Source organism: Rhinoraja longicauda, chromosome 1, assembly GCF_053455715.1.
Source record: "Rhinoraja longicauda isolate Sanriku21f chromosome 1, sRhiLon1.1, whole genome shotgun sequence".
In the NCBI taxonomy this organism is placed as follows: Eukaryota; Metazoa; Chordata; class Chondrichthyes; order Rajiformes; family Arhynchobatidae; genus Rhinoraja; species Rhinoraja longicauda.
Genome location: NC_135953.1, coordinates 7,408,769 through 7,426,335, shown reverse-complemented (window position 1 = coordinate 7,426,335; position 17,567 = coordinate 7,408,769). Strand labels below are relative to the sequence as shown.

Here is a 17,567-nt window from a genome sequence, read left to right as displayed (position 1 = left end):
GTTTGTTTGTTTTTATGTATTGACTGTTTTTGTAAAGCGCCTTTGAGCATTTGGAAAAGCGCTATAAAAAATAAATGTTTATTATATTATTATTATATTATTATAACATTTTTCCGCGACGCGCCGAGATCCGCTACGATTCATTGAAGACTCCTCACGATCACCCCGTCCAACGTTTGGCGACAGCCTAGTCGCCGGCAGTCGCCTTACAATTGCCTAAGTGGGACAGGCCCTTAACCAGCTTCTTCCAGCTTCGTACCATAGTTAAAATCAAACCATTCCTCCAATTTGACGACATTGAAAAAATCATCCACGCATTCATTTCCTCCCGCCTTGACTACTGCAACTCCCTACACACTGGGATCAGCCAATCATCCCTGTCCCGCCTGCAATTGGTCCAAAAAGCCGCAGCGAGACTCCTGCCGGGTACCCGTAAAAGGGACCACATCACCCCTATTCTGGCCTCTCTCCACTGGCTCCCAGTACGGTACAGAATCAACTTCAAGCTCCTCCTATTCACATACAAAGCCCTAAACGGCCCCCCCCCCCCCCCCCCCCATATCAAAAATCTTCTAACCCACCTCTCTATCTCCAGGTCCCTCAGGTCGGCCGACTTGGGGCTACTGACTATCCCGCGGTCTAGGCTTAAGCTCAGGGGTGACCGCGCTTTTGCGGTTGCAGCTGCTAGACTGTGGAACAGCATCCCTCTCCCCATCAAAACTGTCCCCTCCATCGACTCCTTTAAGTCCAGGCTCAAAACCTATTTCTACTCCCTATCGTTTGAGGCCCTCTGAGGGGGCGCTGTGAACTGTTTATGTATGTGCTGTTATGTTTGTGTGCCATTGTATGTTCGTTCTTACTACCTGAACTGATGTACAGCACTTTGGTCAACGTGGGTTGTTTTTAAATGTGCTATACAAATAAAATTGACTTGACTTGACTTGACTTGACTAGCCTGCACACACTAGGGACAATTTGAATGAATGAATGAATGAATGAATGAATGAATGAATGAATGAATGAATGAATGAATGAATGAATGAATGAATGAATAAGTTTATTGGCCAAGTATGTGCAGATACAAGGAATGTGCCTTGGTGCTCCACTCACAAATGACAAACACAAACATACAGTGAACAATTAAGAATAAAGCATAAACACATCAAAACAATAAGGATACAACATTGCGGTCTAAACATGTGGGTGAAAATAAACCAGAGCAAAAAAGAGACGTCAGACTAAAGATTTACAATCTTTACCGAAGCCAATTAGCCGACAAATCCAGAATGTCTTTGGAGTGTGGGAGGAAAGCTGAACTCCCAGAGAAATCCCACGCAAGTCAGTTTGAGTTTAGTTTACTGTCACGTGTACCGAGGTACAGTGAAAAGCTTTTGTTGCGTGCTAAACCAGTCAGCAGAAAGACAACACATGATTACAATCGGTCCATTTAGTGTGTATAGATACATGATAAGGGAATATCGTTTAGTGCAAGGTGAAGCCAGCAAAGTCCGATCACGGATATTCCGAGGGTCATCAAAGAGGTAGATAGTAGTTCAGCACTGCTCTCTGGTTGTGGTAAGATGGTTCAGTTGCCTGATAACAGCCCGGAAGAAACTGTCCCTGAATCTGGTGGTGTGCGTTTTCACACTTATTTACCTTTTGCCTGATGGGGAGAACGTACAAACTCCGTACTGACAGCACCTGTAGTTAGAATCGAACCCAGGTCTCTGATGATGTAAGGCAGCAACTCTACCGCTGCGCCACCGTGACGTCCTAGGCTGTTTGTGTTCAGTACATCCCGAGACTTGTTGTGATACTGTAACGGGAGTGTTATGGGATGGAACGGACCATTTGTTCTACCTTCCCTCGTCTCCTTATTGTACCATATAAAAGGACGCAAAGTACTGGAGTAGCTCAGCGGGTCAGGCAGCATCTCTGGAGAACATGGATAGGCGACCTTTTGGGTCGGGACCCTTCTTCAGACTGAGAGAACTATATAAAATCATGGAGTCATGCATATTGGCAGTGGAATAAAGGCTTAGACTATTTTCTGAAAGGGGAGAGAATTTGGAAATCAGAGGTGCAAAGGGACTTTAACGATTTAGATGAAGGGATTATACATTAACGACTTGGATGAAGGGATTAAAAATACCATTAGCAAATTTGCAGATGATACAAAGCTGGGTGGCAGTGTGAACTGTGAGGAAGATGCTATGAGGTTTCAGGGTGACTTGGACAGGTTGTGTGAGTGGGCGGATGCATGGCAGATGCAGTTTAATGTGGATAAGTGTGAGGTTATCCACTTTGGCGGTAAGAATAGGAAGGCAGAGTATTATCTGAATGGTGTCAAGTTAGGAAAAGGGGACGTACAACGAGATCTGGGTGTCCTAGTGCATCAGTCACTGAAAGGAAGCATGCAGGTACAGCAGGCAGTGAAGAAAGCCAATGGAATGTTGGCCTTCATAACACGAGGAGTTGAGTATAGGAGCAAAGAGGTCCTTCTGCAGTTGTACAGGGCCCTGGTAAGACCACACCTGGAGTACTGTGTGCAGTTTTGGTCTCCAAATTTGAGGAAGGATATTCTTGCTATTGAGGGCGTGCAGCGTAGGTTTACTAGGTTAATTCCCGGAATGGCGGGACTATCACATGTTGAAAGACTGGAGCGACTAGGCTTGTATACACTGGAATTTAGAAGGATGAGAGGGGATCTTATTGAAACGTATAAGATTATTAAGGGGTTGGACACGTTAGAGGCAGGAAACATGTTCCCAATGTTGGGGGAGTCCAGAACAAGGGGCCACAGTTTAAGAATAAGGGGTAGGCCATTTAGAATGGAGATTAGGAAAATCTTTTTCAGTCAGAGAGTTGTGAATCTGTGGAATTCTCTGCCTCAGAAGGCAGTGGAGGTCAATTCTCTGGATGCATTCAAGAGAGAGCTAGATAGAGCTTTTAAGGATAGCGGAGTCAGGGGGTATGGGGAGAAGGCAGGAACGGGGTACTGATTGAGAATAATCAGCCATGATCACATTGAATGGCGGTGCTGGCTCGAAGGGCTGAATGGCCTCCTCCTGCACCTACTGTCTATTGTCTATTGACTTGGAAGTGCTAATGCAGGACTCCCAAAAAGGTTAGTTTGCAAGTCGAATCAGTAGTAAGGAGGGCAAACGCAATGCTAGCATTTATTTCGAGAGGACTAGAAAATAAAAGCAGGGATGTAATGCTAATGTTGGTCAGACCACGTTTGGAGGATTGGAGCAGTTTTGGGCCCCCTTTTTTAAGGAAGAATGTGCTGGCTTTAGAGAAGGTCCAGAGAAGGTTTACGAGAATGATCCCAGGAATGAGTGGGTTAACATGATGAGTTTTTTGAGGGCACTGGGCCTGTACTCGCTGGAGTTAGAAGGATCAGGGGGGACCTCATTGAAACTTACCAAATAGTGAAAGGCCTGGATAGAGTGGATGCGGAGATATCATAAGATCATAAGTGATAGGAGCAGAATTAGGCCATTTGGCCCATCAAGTCCGTGGGAGGAAACTGAAGATCTCGGAGAAAACCCACGCAGGTCACGGGGAGAACGTACAAACTCCGTACAGACAGCACCCGTAGTCGGGATCGAACCTGGTCTCCATCGCTGCATTCGCTGTGAGGCAGCAACTCTACCGCTGCGCCACCGTGCCGCCCCGTCTGATATCTCTACTATTTGATATAAACTATTATGAGCGCGTTGGTAATCGGGATCTAATTGGCAAAGATAACTTGAGAATTATAATTTGTGGGCAGGAAAGTTGCTGCCTCACAGTGCCAAGAGACCCGGGTTCGATCCCGACTACGGGTGCTGCCTGTATGGAGTTTGCACGTTGTCCCTGTGACCCGCGTGGGTTTTCTCCGGGGTCTCGGGTTTCCTACCACGCTCCAAAGACGTGCAGGTTTGTGGGTTAATTGGCTTGGTAAAATTGTAAATTGTCCCAAGTGTTGTCCCACCTTAGACCGGTTTGCACGTAACGAAAGCTTTTCGCTGTACCTCTCGGTACAAGTCACAATAATGTAACCTGTACTGTGTGTGTGTGTTGGATAGTGTAAGTGTACAGGATGATCGTTGGTCAGCGCAGGCTCGGTGGTGTTGTGATATTGCAGGGACCACTTTGTTGTATCACAAGGACTACTTTGTTTGCCTGTGTAGTAATGTCTATATAAGAGAATGAGGTGATTAGGTGGCCACTCTGGTTCCAGATGGCCACGGAATAAACAGCCTGGATTTAAGCTCCAGCATTGTAACCTTTTTGCTTGTTTTTTAAAAACTTTTCTAGGCTAATCACCGCTGCCACCATGTTATACTTCGTGGTCCGGTATCTGTTGTACCTTTGTTGAGACTCTGGACGGACCAGAAGTACACGTGTTTAAAAGGTGTTTTAAAGTACACGTTTAAACACGTGTTTAAAAGTACACGTGTTTAACACGTGTTTAATGCTGGAGCTTAAATCCAGGCTGTTTATTCTGTGGCCACCTGGAACCAGAGTGGCCATCGAATCACCTCATTCTCTTATATAGACATTACTACACAGGCAAACAAAGTAGTCCTTGTGATACAACAAAGTAGTCCCTGCAATAACACAACAGATGGGCCGAAGGGGCCTGTTTCCCTGCTGTATCTCTAAACGAGACTAAACTGAGTAACTTTTCTTTCTCTTGTATCTTATCCCAGGCTGGACAAGTCAACAAGTTTCGCCAGGTTACCTCGAGGATGACCAACCTGATCGAGAAAAGATCCCAGCTTCTCTCAGGCACTCTGCCACAGGATGAGCTAAAAGACTTGAAGCAAGAGGTTACCATCAAAATAGACGTTGGCAACAAGTATGTTCGAACTCTTTTTCCACCTACATTCCTTCCTCTGACTTCACAATTTGTGTCTCTTCCATTCTTTCCTTCCGCCCCTTGTCTTTTCATCTCTGGAATTTTTCCCGCCCATCACAACAGGATGTGGGAGGAATCTGGAGCACCCGGGAGAAACCTTTTATGGTCACAGGGATAACATGAAAACTCCACACAAACAGCAGCGGATGCCAGGATCGAACCTGGGCCTCTGGGGTTGTGAGGCAGTTGTCCAACCTCTCCATCTAGCGAATACCCTCCAATTGTTCAAGCGCTTTCGATTGCAACATGCACCTTAATTTAGTTCAACAAAGAAACTGACAAGTTACTAAAGAACCTTTAGTATTCTAGCTAATACACTCCAATCCTGGTAAACCTCTTCTGCACCCTCTCCCAAGCCAATGGCATGTTGGCCTTCATAACAAGAGGAGTTGAGTATAGGAGCAAAGAGGTCCTTCTGCAGTTGTACAGGGCCCTAGTGAGACCGCACCTGGAGTACTGTGTGCAGTTGTGGTCTCCAAATTTGAGGAAGGATATTCTTGCTATTGAGGGCGTGCAGCGTAGGTTTACTAGGTTAATTCCTGGAATGGCGGGACTGTCGTATGTTGAAAGATTGGAGCGACTAGGCTTGAATACACTGGAATTTAGAAGGATGAGAGGGGATCTTATCGAAACATATAAGATTATTAAGGGGTTGGACACGTTAGAGGCAGGAAACATGTTCCCAATGTTGGGGGAGTCCAGAACCAAGAGCCACAGTTTAAGAATAAGGGGTAGGCTATTTAGAACGGAGATGAGGAAAAACCATTTCAGTCAGAGAGTTGTAAATCTGTGGAATTCTCTGCCTCAGAAGGCAGTGGAGGCCAATTCTCTGAATGCATTCAAGAGAGAGCTAGATAGAGCTCTTAAGGATTCAATGTGATCACGGCTGATCATTCTCAATCAGTACCCCATTCCTGCCTTCTCCCCATACCCCCTCTTAAGGAAACTCAGGGGGTATGGGGAGAAGGCAGGAACGGGGTACTGATTGAGAATGATCAGCCATGATCACATTGAATGGTGGTGCTGGCTCGAAGGGCCAAATGGCCTACTCCTGCACCTATTGTCTATTGTCTATTGTCCACCTCTTCCTGTAATGGGGTGACCAGAACTCCATGCAATACTCCAAACACGGCCGAACCAAAGTCTCATAAGGCTGTGATCCAACCATTTGCCTATCAAGCCCTTTTCGCCTGTTTCCACGTACAACTTGCCAGGCTTTGACCTGCTTCACCCCTTCTCCGGTTTTCTACCAACACCCGCTGCTTTGCCATCAGCCTGAAGAAGGGTCCCGATCTGAAATGTCACCTATTCATGTACACCAGAGATGCTGCCTGACCCAGTTACAGTTTAGTTTACAAGGTTTCGTTGCGCGCTGTCCAGCCAGCAGAAAGACAATACATGATTACAATCGAGCCACTTACGGTGTACAGATACACGATAATTGGAATGACGTTTAGTACAAGGTAAACACAGCAAAGTCTGATCAAGGATAGTCCAAGGGTCACCAATAAGCTAGACAATAGTTCAGGACTGCCCCCTGATTGTAGTACACACTTCTCTACCTTTTGCCTGATGGAGAGTGGAGATGTGGGAGTGGCCGGGGTGCGACTGGTCCTTGATAATGCTGCTGGCCTTGCCGAGGCAGCGTGGAGTATAAATGGAGTCAATGGAAGGGAGATGGACACAAAATGCTGGAGTAACTCAGCGGGACAGGCAGCATCTCTGGCGAGAAGGAATGGGTGACGTTTCGGGTCGAGACCCTTCTTCAGACAGAGGCTGAACTCTCGTTGGAGAGAGGAGGGGAACTTCTTCAAAGTAGAGATACCTTGAGAATATTTCGCAGTGGAGCGGACAAAACTGGTTTAAATCGAAGATAGACACAAAATGCTGAAGTATCTCAGCGGGTCAGGCAGCATCTCTGGAGGGAAGGAATGGGTGACCTTTTGGGTCGAGACCCTTCTTCAGACTGATAGAAGGGAGGTTGGTTTGTGTGATGGTCTGGGCTGCGTTAATAATTCTTGTGGTCTTGGATGAAGCTGTTTCCAAACCAAGCTGTGATGCATCCCGATAAAATGCTTTCTGTGGTGCACTATGGTTAGGGTTGCCAACTGTCCCGTATCAGCCGGGACATCCCATATTTTGGGCTAAATTGGTTTGTCCCATACGGGACCGCCTTTGTCCCGTATTAGGCCCGAGGGGCGCTGTAGGCCCGAGGGGTCGTTGTAGGCCCGGATGCTGTAGGCCCAGATACTGTGGGCCCGGACGCTGTAGGCCCGGATGCTGTAGGCCCGGACGCTGTAGGCCCGGATGCTGTAGGCCCGGATGCTGTAGGCCCGGATGCTGTAGGCCCGGATGCTGTAGGCCCGGACAGTATAGGTTCAGACTGTGTAGGCCCGTAGCGGAGCGGGACCACGTGGCCGCTGGCTGGGTGTGGTCACGTGGGCCACGGGGCGGCGACGTCACCTTGTCACTTATTTGGGAGTGAGATAGTTGGCAACCCTAACACTGAATTTCTCCAGCACGTTGTGTCCTTTGGCGTCTACCAGCACCTGGAGTTCCTTGTTTCCACATCCTGAACAGCTGTACCTTGTGCTTTTGTTAGACCAGTTACCTTTCCCTTGTTCACCACTCGACAAATGACCCGTCCCTCCTTCCATTGCAGAATGCTGGAACTGGACCTTGTTGTCAGAGATGAGAACGGCAATATTCTCGATCCGGACCACACCAGTGTCATCAGCCTCTTCCAAGCACACAAACGAGCAACGCAGCACATCACAGAGCGGATCCGAGAGGAGTCGGTAAGAGGCCCACACGCTTCCCTTCCTGCTGCTTCCTGTGTTGCATTATGGGAAGGGGTAAGCTGGCAACCATCTTGTCCCCTCCCTTCGATCTCGGCCCCCCTCCCCCTGCCCCCCTGGCGCCCCCCCCCCCCCCATGGTTCTCGGTGCCCCCCCCCCCCCCCTCGCTAGGTCCCCTCTTCAATCTCGGTGGACTCCTGCCGGGTCCCATCTTCATTCTCTCCCACCCACTCCCCACCTGCCCGGGGGGGGGTCTCCTGCTGGGTCCCCCCTTCGTTCTTAGTGCCCCCCCCCCCAGCCGGGTTCCCCTTTTGTTCTCGGCAACCCCCTGTCGGGTCTCCCCTTCTCAGCAGCCCAATGTCGGGGTCCACCCTTTGTTCTCAGTGGCCCTCCCTCTGTCGGGGTCCCCCCCTTTGTTCTCGGTGGCCCTCCCTCTGCCGGCTCCCCCCTTCTATCTCAGTGCCCCCCCCCCCCCCCCCCCAACGGGTAGCTCTGGCCCTTTGCTCCATTTCCCCCTCTGAAAATAATTGACCAACTGCTGCCTGGGTTTCCACTTCAAGGCACCAGTGGGACCCGGACCTTGGCGGGTTTTGCTAATCCTTTGGCCGTTTTTGTTCCAGCGTCAGAATCAGAACGAGTACGGCAGATTCACACGATCGTCCTCATCGCACACCCACACCCTCTTCATCTGGGTCCGCAACTTTGTCTGTAAAATCGGGGAGGAAACCGAGCTCTTCATGTCACTGTACGACCCTAACGAGCAGAAGATAATCTGGTGAGTGTTCACACTCTCAATGGAATTGAATGCGTTTATTGGCCAAGTATGTGCGCGTACAAGGAACGTGCCTTCGCGGGTCAGGCGGCATCTCAGAAGGAACGGGTGACGTTTCGGGTCGAGACACGAACTCCGTTAAAACCGAGGTGAGAAGGAACTTTTTCACCCAGAGGGATGTGAAATTGTGGAATTCTCTGCCGCAGAGGGCAGTGGAGGCCAAATCACTGGATGAATTTAAGAAAGAGTTTGATAGAGCTCGAGGGGCGAGTGGAATCAAGGGATATGGGGAGAAGGCAGGCACGGGTTACTGATTGTGGATGATCAGCCATGATCACAATGAATGGCGGTGCTGGCTCGAAGGGCAAAAAGGCCTCCTCCTGCACTAATTTTCTATGTTTCTATGTTTCTATGAGACCCCTCTTCAGACTGAATCAGTCTGAAGAGGGGTCTTGACCCGAAAAATCACCCGTTTCTTCTCTCCTGAGATGCTGCCTGACCCGCTGAGTTACTCCAGCTTTTTGTGATACCCTCGATTTGTACCAGCATCTGCAGTTATTTTCCTACACAAGGAATGTGCCTTGGTGCCTTGTATCTACCTTTCATTCCTATCAGTTTCTCCTCAGCTGCTATCAGGCAACTGAACCATCCTACCACAACCAGAGAGTAGTGCTGGACTACTATCTACCTCGTTGGTGACCCTCGGACTATCCTTGATCGGACTTTGTTGGCTTTATCTCACACTGAACGTTACTCCCTTGTCATGTATCTGTACGCTGTCAAGGTACAGACAACAGCCGAGGTCAGGATTGAACCTCGATCTCTTGGCGCTGCGAGGCAGCTGCTCTACCAGCTGCGCCATTGTGCCACCTGTACCTTCTGCTGTGTTGGTTCAGAAGGACATTTTAGGACTGTGTGTTGGAAGTCGACAGGCAACAATATATTTGATATGGGGAGAAAGCAGGAACGGGGTACTGATTGTGGATGATCAGCCATGATTATATTGAAAGGCGGTGCTGGCTATTTTTCTATGTTTCTATGCACGGTAGCGCAGCGGTAGAGTTGCTGCTTTACAGCGAATGCAGCGCCGGAGACTCAGGTTCGATCCTGACTACGGGTGCTGCACTGTAAGGAGTTTGTACGTTCTCCCCGTGACCTGCGTGGGTTTTCTCCGAGATCTTCGGTTTCCTCCCACACTCCAAAGACGTACAGGTATGTAGGTTAATTGGCTGGGTAAATGTAAAAATTGTCCCTAGTGGGTTTAGGATAGTGTTAATGTACGGGGATCGCTGGGCGGCACGGACTTGGAGGGCCGAAAAGGCCTGTTTCCGGCTGTATATATATGATATGATATGATATGCTTCGGTGTAACTCAGCGGGTCAGGCAGCATCTCTGGGGAAAAGGAATGGGTGACAGGTTGGAACCCTTCTTCAGGCTGAGAGTCACGGGAGATAGACCAACCATGTCTATTCCACATTCTATACTCTGACTGATGAAGGCCGATGCACCAAAAGCCTTACGCTGGTGAAAGTTAGCGCAGATAATTCTTTTGAATCTTTTAGTTTATACAATCGCAAGGATACAAATCACACTCATCGACCAGCGGACACAGTCAAGCTGAACACAACTTACCAGAGTTGGTGTGAAGTGCAGTTAAATTTGAGCAGAGGCGTTTATGAATTCCGATTAAATGACTATGACACATCGGAGAGGAAAAAGTAAAATTGGGAAATGTTAATAAAAGGATCTTGGAAGAAAATGCAATAAAACAAAATCGCCTCGGAATACAATTTGCAGCAGTAATTACAGCAAGCTGAAGCTCAACACAATTCACACTATCTCCCATTTGTCACTGTCAATTTCTTGCATCTTCTGACTCGGCTGGAAGTGATCAAATGATGATTCGGCAGAATCTTGAAGGAGCCTTAAGTTTTGGAACTTGAGACTTACTTTAAAGTGGAGGAAAGAACTGCAGATGCTGGTTGAAATATTCAGTCTGAAGAAGGGTCTCGAGCCGAAACGTCACCCATTCCTTCTCTCCTGAGATGCTGCCTGACCCCGCTGAGTTACTCCAGCATTTTGTGTTTAAATAGGAGGTCGACACAAAATGCTGGAGTAACACAATGGATCAAGCAGCATCTCTGGAAAGAAGGAAGGAATGGGTGACGTTTCGGCTCGAGGCCCCATCTTCAGACTCTGGGGAGGGGGAGACTAGAGATATGGAAGGGTGAGGTGTGAAAACATAGAAACATAGAAAATAGGTGCAGGAGGAGGCCATTTGGCCCTTCGAGCCAGCACCGCCATTCATTGTGATCATGGCTGATCATCTGCAATCAGCAACCCGCGCCTGCCTTCTCCCCATATCATATCATCATATCATATCATATATATACACAGCCGGAAACAGGCCTTTTCGGCCCTCCAAGTCCGTGCCGCCCAGCGATCCCCGCACATTAACACTATCCTACACCCACTAGGGACAATTTTTACATTTACCCAGCCAATTAACCTACATACCTGTACGTCTTTGGAGTGTGGGAGGAAACCGAAGATCTCGGAGAAAACCCACGCAGGTCACGGGGAGAACGTACAAACTCCTTACAGTGCAGCACCCGCAGTCAGGATCGAACCTGAGTCTCCGGCGCTGCATTCGCTGTAAAGCAGCAACTCTACCGCTGCGCTACCGTGCCGCCCATATCTTTGATTACACTAGCCCCTAGAGCTCTATTTAACTCTCTTTTAAATTCATCCAGTGAATCGGCCTCCACTGCCCTCCGTGGCAGAGAATTCCACAAATTCACAACTCTCTGGGGGAATTTTTTTTTTCCTCACCTCAGTTTTAAATGGCCTCCCCTTTATTCTAAGACTGTGGCCCCTGGTTCTGGACTCCCCCAACATTGGGAACATTTTTCCTGCATCTAGCTTGTCCAGTCCTTTCATAACTTTATACGTTTCCAGAAGATCCCCTCTCATCCTTCTAAACTCCGGTGAATACAAGCCCAGTCTTTCCAATCTTTCCTCATATGACAGTCCCGCCATCCCAGGGATTAACCTCGTGAACCTACGCTGCACTGCCTTAATAGCAAGGATGTCCTTCCTCAAATTAGGAGACCAAAACTGCACACAATACTCCAGATGTGGTCTCACCAGGGCCCTATACAACTGCAGAAGGACCTCTTTACTCCTATACAAATCCTCAAAACGAGAGATCAAAGCAGATATTTAAGGTTTCTGAGACGGGAATTGGCTAGGATAGACTGGCAAATTATACTTAAAGGGTTGACGGTGGAGATGCAATGGCAAAGGTTTAAAGACAACTCCAAAAGTTGTTCATCCCTGTCTGGCGAAAAAATAAAACGGGGAAGGCAGCTCAACCGTGGCTGACGAGGGAAATCAAGGATAGTGTTAAATCCAAGGAAGAGGCATGTAAATTGGCCAGAGGATGCAGCAAACCGGAGGACTGGGAGAAATTTGGGGAACTGGGCAAGGTGCCACGTATGAGTGAACTAACAGTGTAGGAAAAAACTGCAGATGCTGGTTTAAATCAAAGGTAGACACAAAAAGCTGGAGGAACTCAACGGGACAGGCAGCGTCTCGGGAGAGAAGGAATGGGTGGAGTTTTGGGTCGAGTCTGAAGAAGGACGTCAAACTCTGTTACAGACAGCACCCGTAGTCAGGATCGAACCCGGGTCTCTGGAGCTGTGAGGCAGCAACTCTACTGCTGCGTCACCGTGCCGACCCAAAGACCATCAGACATGGAAGCGGAATTAGGATAATCGACCCATTGAGTCTACTGCGCCATTCAGTCACGACTGGTCTATTTTTCCCTCTCCATCCCATTCTCCTGCCTTCTCCCCATAACCTTTGACATCTTTACTAATCAAGAATCTATCAGTCTCCGCTTTAAAAATGCCCAATGACTTGGTCTCGACAGACGTCTGCGGTAATGAATTCCACAGATTAAGTGGACATTCAAAATTTATTCTGTGGCAGTTTGGGACAATGTTGGCAGAGTTACTCTGAAGATATCTGTAGGAAAGAAAACTGCAGATGCTGGTTTAAATCGGCGGTAGACGCAAAATGCTGGAGTAACTCAGCGGGACAGGTAGCATCTCTGGAGAAAACTAAACTAAACTAAACTAAACCTTTCCTTTCCATGTGCCGATGCAATCTACCACAGCTATGAGAAAACACATCTCCTTGTGGATGTTCAGTGTAGTTTATTGTCACGTGTACTGAGGTACAGTAAAAAGCTTTTGTTGCGTGATATCCAGTCAGCAGAAAGACAATACATGATTGCAATCGATCCATTTACATTGTATAGATACATGGTAATGGAATAACGTTTAGTGCAAGGTAAAGCCAGCAAAGTCCGATCAAGGATAGTCCGAGGGTCATCAAAGAGGTAGATAGTATTTCAGCACTGCTCTCTGGTTGCGGTGGGATGTTTTAAGACTGAGAGGGGGAATGGAGGACCAGAAGACATAGGTTCAAGGTGAAGGGGAAAATATTTAATAGGAATCCGAGGGGTAACGCTTTCACACAGAGGGTAGTGGGTGTATGGAACAAGCTGCCAGAGGAGGTAGCTGAGGCTGGGACTATCCCAACATTTAAGAAACAGTCAGACTGGTACATGGATAGGACAGGTTTGGAGGGATATGGACCAAACGCGGGCAGGTGGGGCTAGGGTAGCTGGGACATGTTGGCCGGTGTGGGCAAGTTGGGCCGAAGGGCCTGTTTCCACACTGTATCACTCCATGACTCTATGAGTGATGTTTACGACTGTCGAGATTGCTGCTAAATGATTCATGTTTAACAAAATGAATTCTTGTATTTTCAGTGAGAACTATTTATTCCGCTGGGCGAGCACAGGATTGCCGAAGGAGATTGAGATGCTGAATAATTTGAAAGTAGTGTTCACTGTGAGTATCATGTAAAATAATTCTGCAATTCCGCAGGCCACACAATAAGGCCCTTTGGTCCATTGTATTGAGTCCAGTTTTATATTCAACTCGAGAGCCCAGCCACTCTCTTTGTGGATTTGTCCACCGTAGAGGGCAGTGGAGGCCAAATCACTGGATGAATTTAAAAGAGAGTTAGATAGAGCTCTAGGGGATAGCGGAATCAAGGGATATGGGGAGAAGGCAGGCACGGGTTACTGATTGTGGACGATCAGCCATGATCACAATGAATGGCGGTGCTAGCTCAAAGGGCCAAAACGGCCTCCTCCTGCACCTATTTTCTATGTTTCTATGATCTCACACAATCAACATACTCAGTCTGAAGAAGGGTCTCGACCCGAAACGTCACCCATTCCTTCTCTCCAGAGATGCGGCCTGTCCCGTTGAGTTACTCCAGCTTTTTATGTCTACCTTCGGTTTAAACCAGCATCTGCAGTTCCGTAGATTAGAATTAGATTTAGCTCTTATGGCTAAAGGCATCAAGGGATGTGGGGAAAAAGCAGGAATGGGGTACTGATTTTAGATGATTAGCCATGATCATATTGAATGGCGGTGTTGGCTCGAAGGGCTGAATGGACTACTCCTGCACCTATTTTTTAATTGTTATTTCTATTTTATGTTTCTAAACATATTCTTCTGTTCTTTCCTCTTTTTATAGTCATAGGGTGATACAATGTGGAAACAGGCCCTTCGGCCCAACTTGCCCACACTGGCCACCATGCCCCAGCTACACTAGTCCCACCTGCCCGCGTTTGTTCCTTGCTTGGGTACTGTGCATAAATGCCATCAGCATAGCTCAGTGCAGTGGCCTAAACTGCAGATGCTAGTTTGGAAAAGAGGACACAAAATGCTGGAGAAACACTGAGGGTCAGGCAGCATTTCCAGAGAACATGGATAAGTGATAGGGCGGTCACGGTGGCGCAGCGGTAGAGTTGCTGCCTTACAGCGAATGCAGCGCCGGAGACCCGGGTTCCATCCCGACTATTGGGCGCTGCCTGTACGGAGTTTGTACGTTCCCCCCGGTGACCTGCGTGGGTTTTCTCCGAGATCTTCGGTTTCCTCCCACACTACCGAAGACGTACAAGTTTGTAGGTTAATTGGCTTGGTAAATGTAAAACCTGTCCCTCGTGGGTGTAGGATAGTGTTAGTGTGCGGGGATCGCTGGGCGGCGCGGACCCGGTGGGCCGAAAAGGCCTGTTTCCGCGCTGTATCTCTAAACTAAACTAAACTAAATTGGTGTCAGATTGGTCTGAAGAAGGGTTGAAGTGTAACCTATCCATGTTCTCCTCGAGATGCCGCCTGACCCATTCAGTTACTCCAGCACTTTGTGATTTTCTCCCCCCAAGTACAATAGGTAGAGCCAAGGGAAAAGTGATTTAAAAACGTGGGCCGATTGTATTCGATGGTAATAGATCCTCTTTGGGATCAGAACATAAAGAGATACCATGTTCCGGTGGCATTTTAGACAATAGACAATAGACAATAGGTGCAGGAGGAGGCCATTCGGCCCTTCGAGCCAGCACCGCCATTCAATGTGATCATGGCTGGTCATTCTCAATCAGTTTTGAGGACTTAGAGTCGTAGAGTCATAGACTGAAACAGAGCCCAACTCGCCCACACCGCCCAACAATGTCCCAGCTACTCTAGTCCCACCTGCCTACGCTTGGTCCATAACCCTCCAAACCTGTCCTATCCATGTACCTGTCCAACTGTTTCTTAAACGATGGGATAGTCCCAGCCTCAACCACCTCCTCTGGCAGCTCGTTTCATACACCCACCAAAAGTTTGAAATGTTTACCCCTCAGATTCCTATTAAATCTTTTCCCCTTCACCTTGAACCTATGTCCTCTGGTCCTCGATTCCCCTACTCTGGGTAATAGACTTTGTGCATCTACCCGATGTATTCCTCTCATGATTTTGTACGCCTCTATAAGATCTCCCCTCATCCTCCTGCGCTCCATGGAATAGAGACCCAGCCTGCTCAACCTCTTCCTATAACTCACACCCTCTAGTCCTGGCAACATCCTCGTAAATGGAGAAGAAAAATTATTACGAAGTTGGTCAATACAGAGCAGTAGATCAAGCACATTGACACTGATGCAATGGGCCATTCTATGAAGGTGGTGCAGCGGCAGAGTTACTGCCTTACGGTGGCAGAACCCGGGTTCGATCCTGACTACGGGCGCTGTCTGCACAGAGTTTGTACCTTCTCCCCGTGACCTGCGTGGGTTTTCTCCGGGTTCTTCGGTTTCCTCCCACATTCTAAAGATGTACAGGTTTATGGGTTAACTGGCTTGGTATAAATGTAAATTGTCCTCAGTGTGTCATTGAGCGGGGGTCACTGGTCAGCGTGGACTCGGTGGGCCGAAGGGACCGTTTCGCCACTGTATGAAGGATGAGAGGGGATCTTATCGAAACGTATAAGATTATTAAGGGTTTGGACACGTTAGAGGCAGGAAACATGTTCCCAAAGTTGAGAGAGTCCAGAACCAGGGGCCTCAGTTTAAGAATAAGGGGTAGGCCATTTAGAACAGAGATGAGGAAAAACTTTTTTAGTCAGAGAGTTGTGAATCTGTGGAATTCTCTGCCTCAGAGGGCAGTGGAGGCCAATTCTCTGAATACATTCAAGAGAGAGCTAGATAGAGCTCTTAAGGATAGCGGAGTCAGGGGGTATGGGGAGAAGGCAGGAACGGGGTACTGATTGAGAATGATCAGCCATGATCACATTGAATGGCGGTGCTGGCTCGAAGGGCCGAATGGCCTTCTCCTGCACCTATTTTCTATTGTCTATTGTCTATCTTTAAACTAAACTAAACTAAACCAAACCTTTGTAGGAAGTCCCTTCTAAGGATATCCTTGGTGGTTTGGGACTTAGGTCGAGGTTTATTATTGTCACGTGTGCCGAGGTACAGTGAAAAGCTTTGCTTTGTATGCTCTCCAGTCAGATCAGGTAATACTGTGCATAAAAGTATCTCCAAGCCCTCGATGAACTGGAGCAGTTCCCGTGAACCCACGTCCCTCTCCTCTCCTCTCCTCTCCTCTCCTCTCCTCTCCTCTCCTCTCCTCTCCTCTCCTCTCCTCTCCTCTCCTCTCCTCTCCTCTCCTCTCCTCTCCTCTCCTCTCCTCTCCTCTCCTCTCCTCTCTCTCTCTCCTCTCCTCTCCTCTCCTCTCCTCTCCTCTCCTCTCTCCTCTCCTCTCCTCTCCTCTCCTCTCCTCTCCTCTCCTCTCCTCTCCTCTCCTCTCCTCTCCTCTCTCCTCTCCTCTCCTCTCCTCTCCTCTCCTCTCCTCTCTCCTCTCCTCTCCTCTCCTCTCCTCTCCTCTCCTCTCCTCTCCTCTCCTCTCCTCTCCTCTCCTCTCCTCTCCTCTCCTCTCCTCTCCTCTCCTCTCCTCTCCTCTCCTCTCCTCTCCTCTCCTCTCCTCTCCTCTCCTCTCCTCTCCTCTCCTCTCCTCTCCTCTCCTCTCCTCTCCTCTCCTCTCCTCTCCTCTCCTCTCCTCTCCTCTCCTCTCCTCTCCTCTCCTCTCCTCTCCTCTCCTCTCCTCTCCTCTCCTCTCCTCTCCTCTCCTCTCCTCTCCTCTCCTCTCCTCTCCTCTCCTCTCCTCTCCTCTCCTCTCCTCTCCTCTCCTCTCCTCTCCTCTCCTCTCCTCTCCTCTCCTCTCCTCTCCTCTCCTCTCCTCTCCTCTCCTCTCTCCTCTCCTCTCCTCTCCTCTCCTCTCCTCTCCTCTCCTCTCCTCTCCTCTCCTCTCCTCTCCTCTCCTCTCCTCTCCTCTCCTCTCCTCTCCTCTCTCTCTCCTCTCCTCTCCTCTCCTCTCCTCTCCTCTCCTCTCCTCTCCTCTCCTCTCCTCTCCTCTCCTCTCCTCTCCTCTCCTCTCCTCTCCTCTCCTCTCCTCTCCTCTCCTCTCCTCTCCTCTCCTCTCCTCTCCTCTCCTCTCCTCTCCTCTCCTCTCCTCTCCTCTCCTCTCCTCTCCTCTCCTCTCCTCTCCTCTCCTCTCCTCTCCTCTCCTCTCCTCTCCTCTCCTCTCCTCTCCTCTCCTCTCCTCTCCTCTCCTCTCCTCTCCTCTCCTCTCCTCTCCTCTCCTCTCCTCTCCTCTCCTCTCCTCTCCTCTCCTCTCCTCTCCTCTCCTCTCC

At 48.8% G+C, this 17,567-nt stretch overlaps 1 protein-coding gene across 1 annotated transcript in view; it reads left to right on the top strand.

Moving 5' to 3' along the window:
- LOC144598346 (dedicator of cytokinesis protein 2-like) overlaps positions 1-17,567 on the top strand; it is an 894,447-nt gene that overhangs the window by 100,228 nt on the left and 776,652 nt on the right. Inside the window, exons 6-9 of the mRNA XM_078408406.1 lie at positions 4,701-4,849; positions 7,572-7,707; positions 8,328-8,482; positions 13,321-13,402. Of these exons, the coding sequence (XP_078264532.1) occupies positions 4,701-4,849; positions 7,572-7,707; positions 8,328-8,482; positions 13,321-13,402 (522 nt within the window). The remainder of the gene's footprint in view (positions 1-4,700; positions 4,850-7,571; positions 7,708-8,327; positions 8,483-13,320; positions 13,403-17,567) is intronic.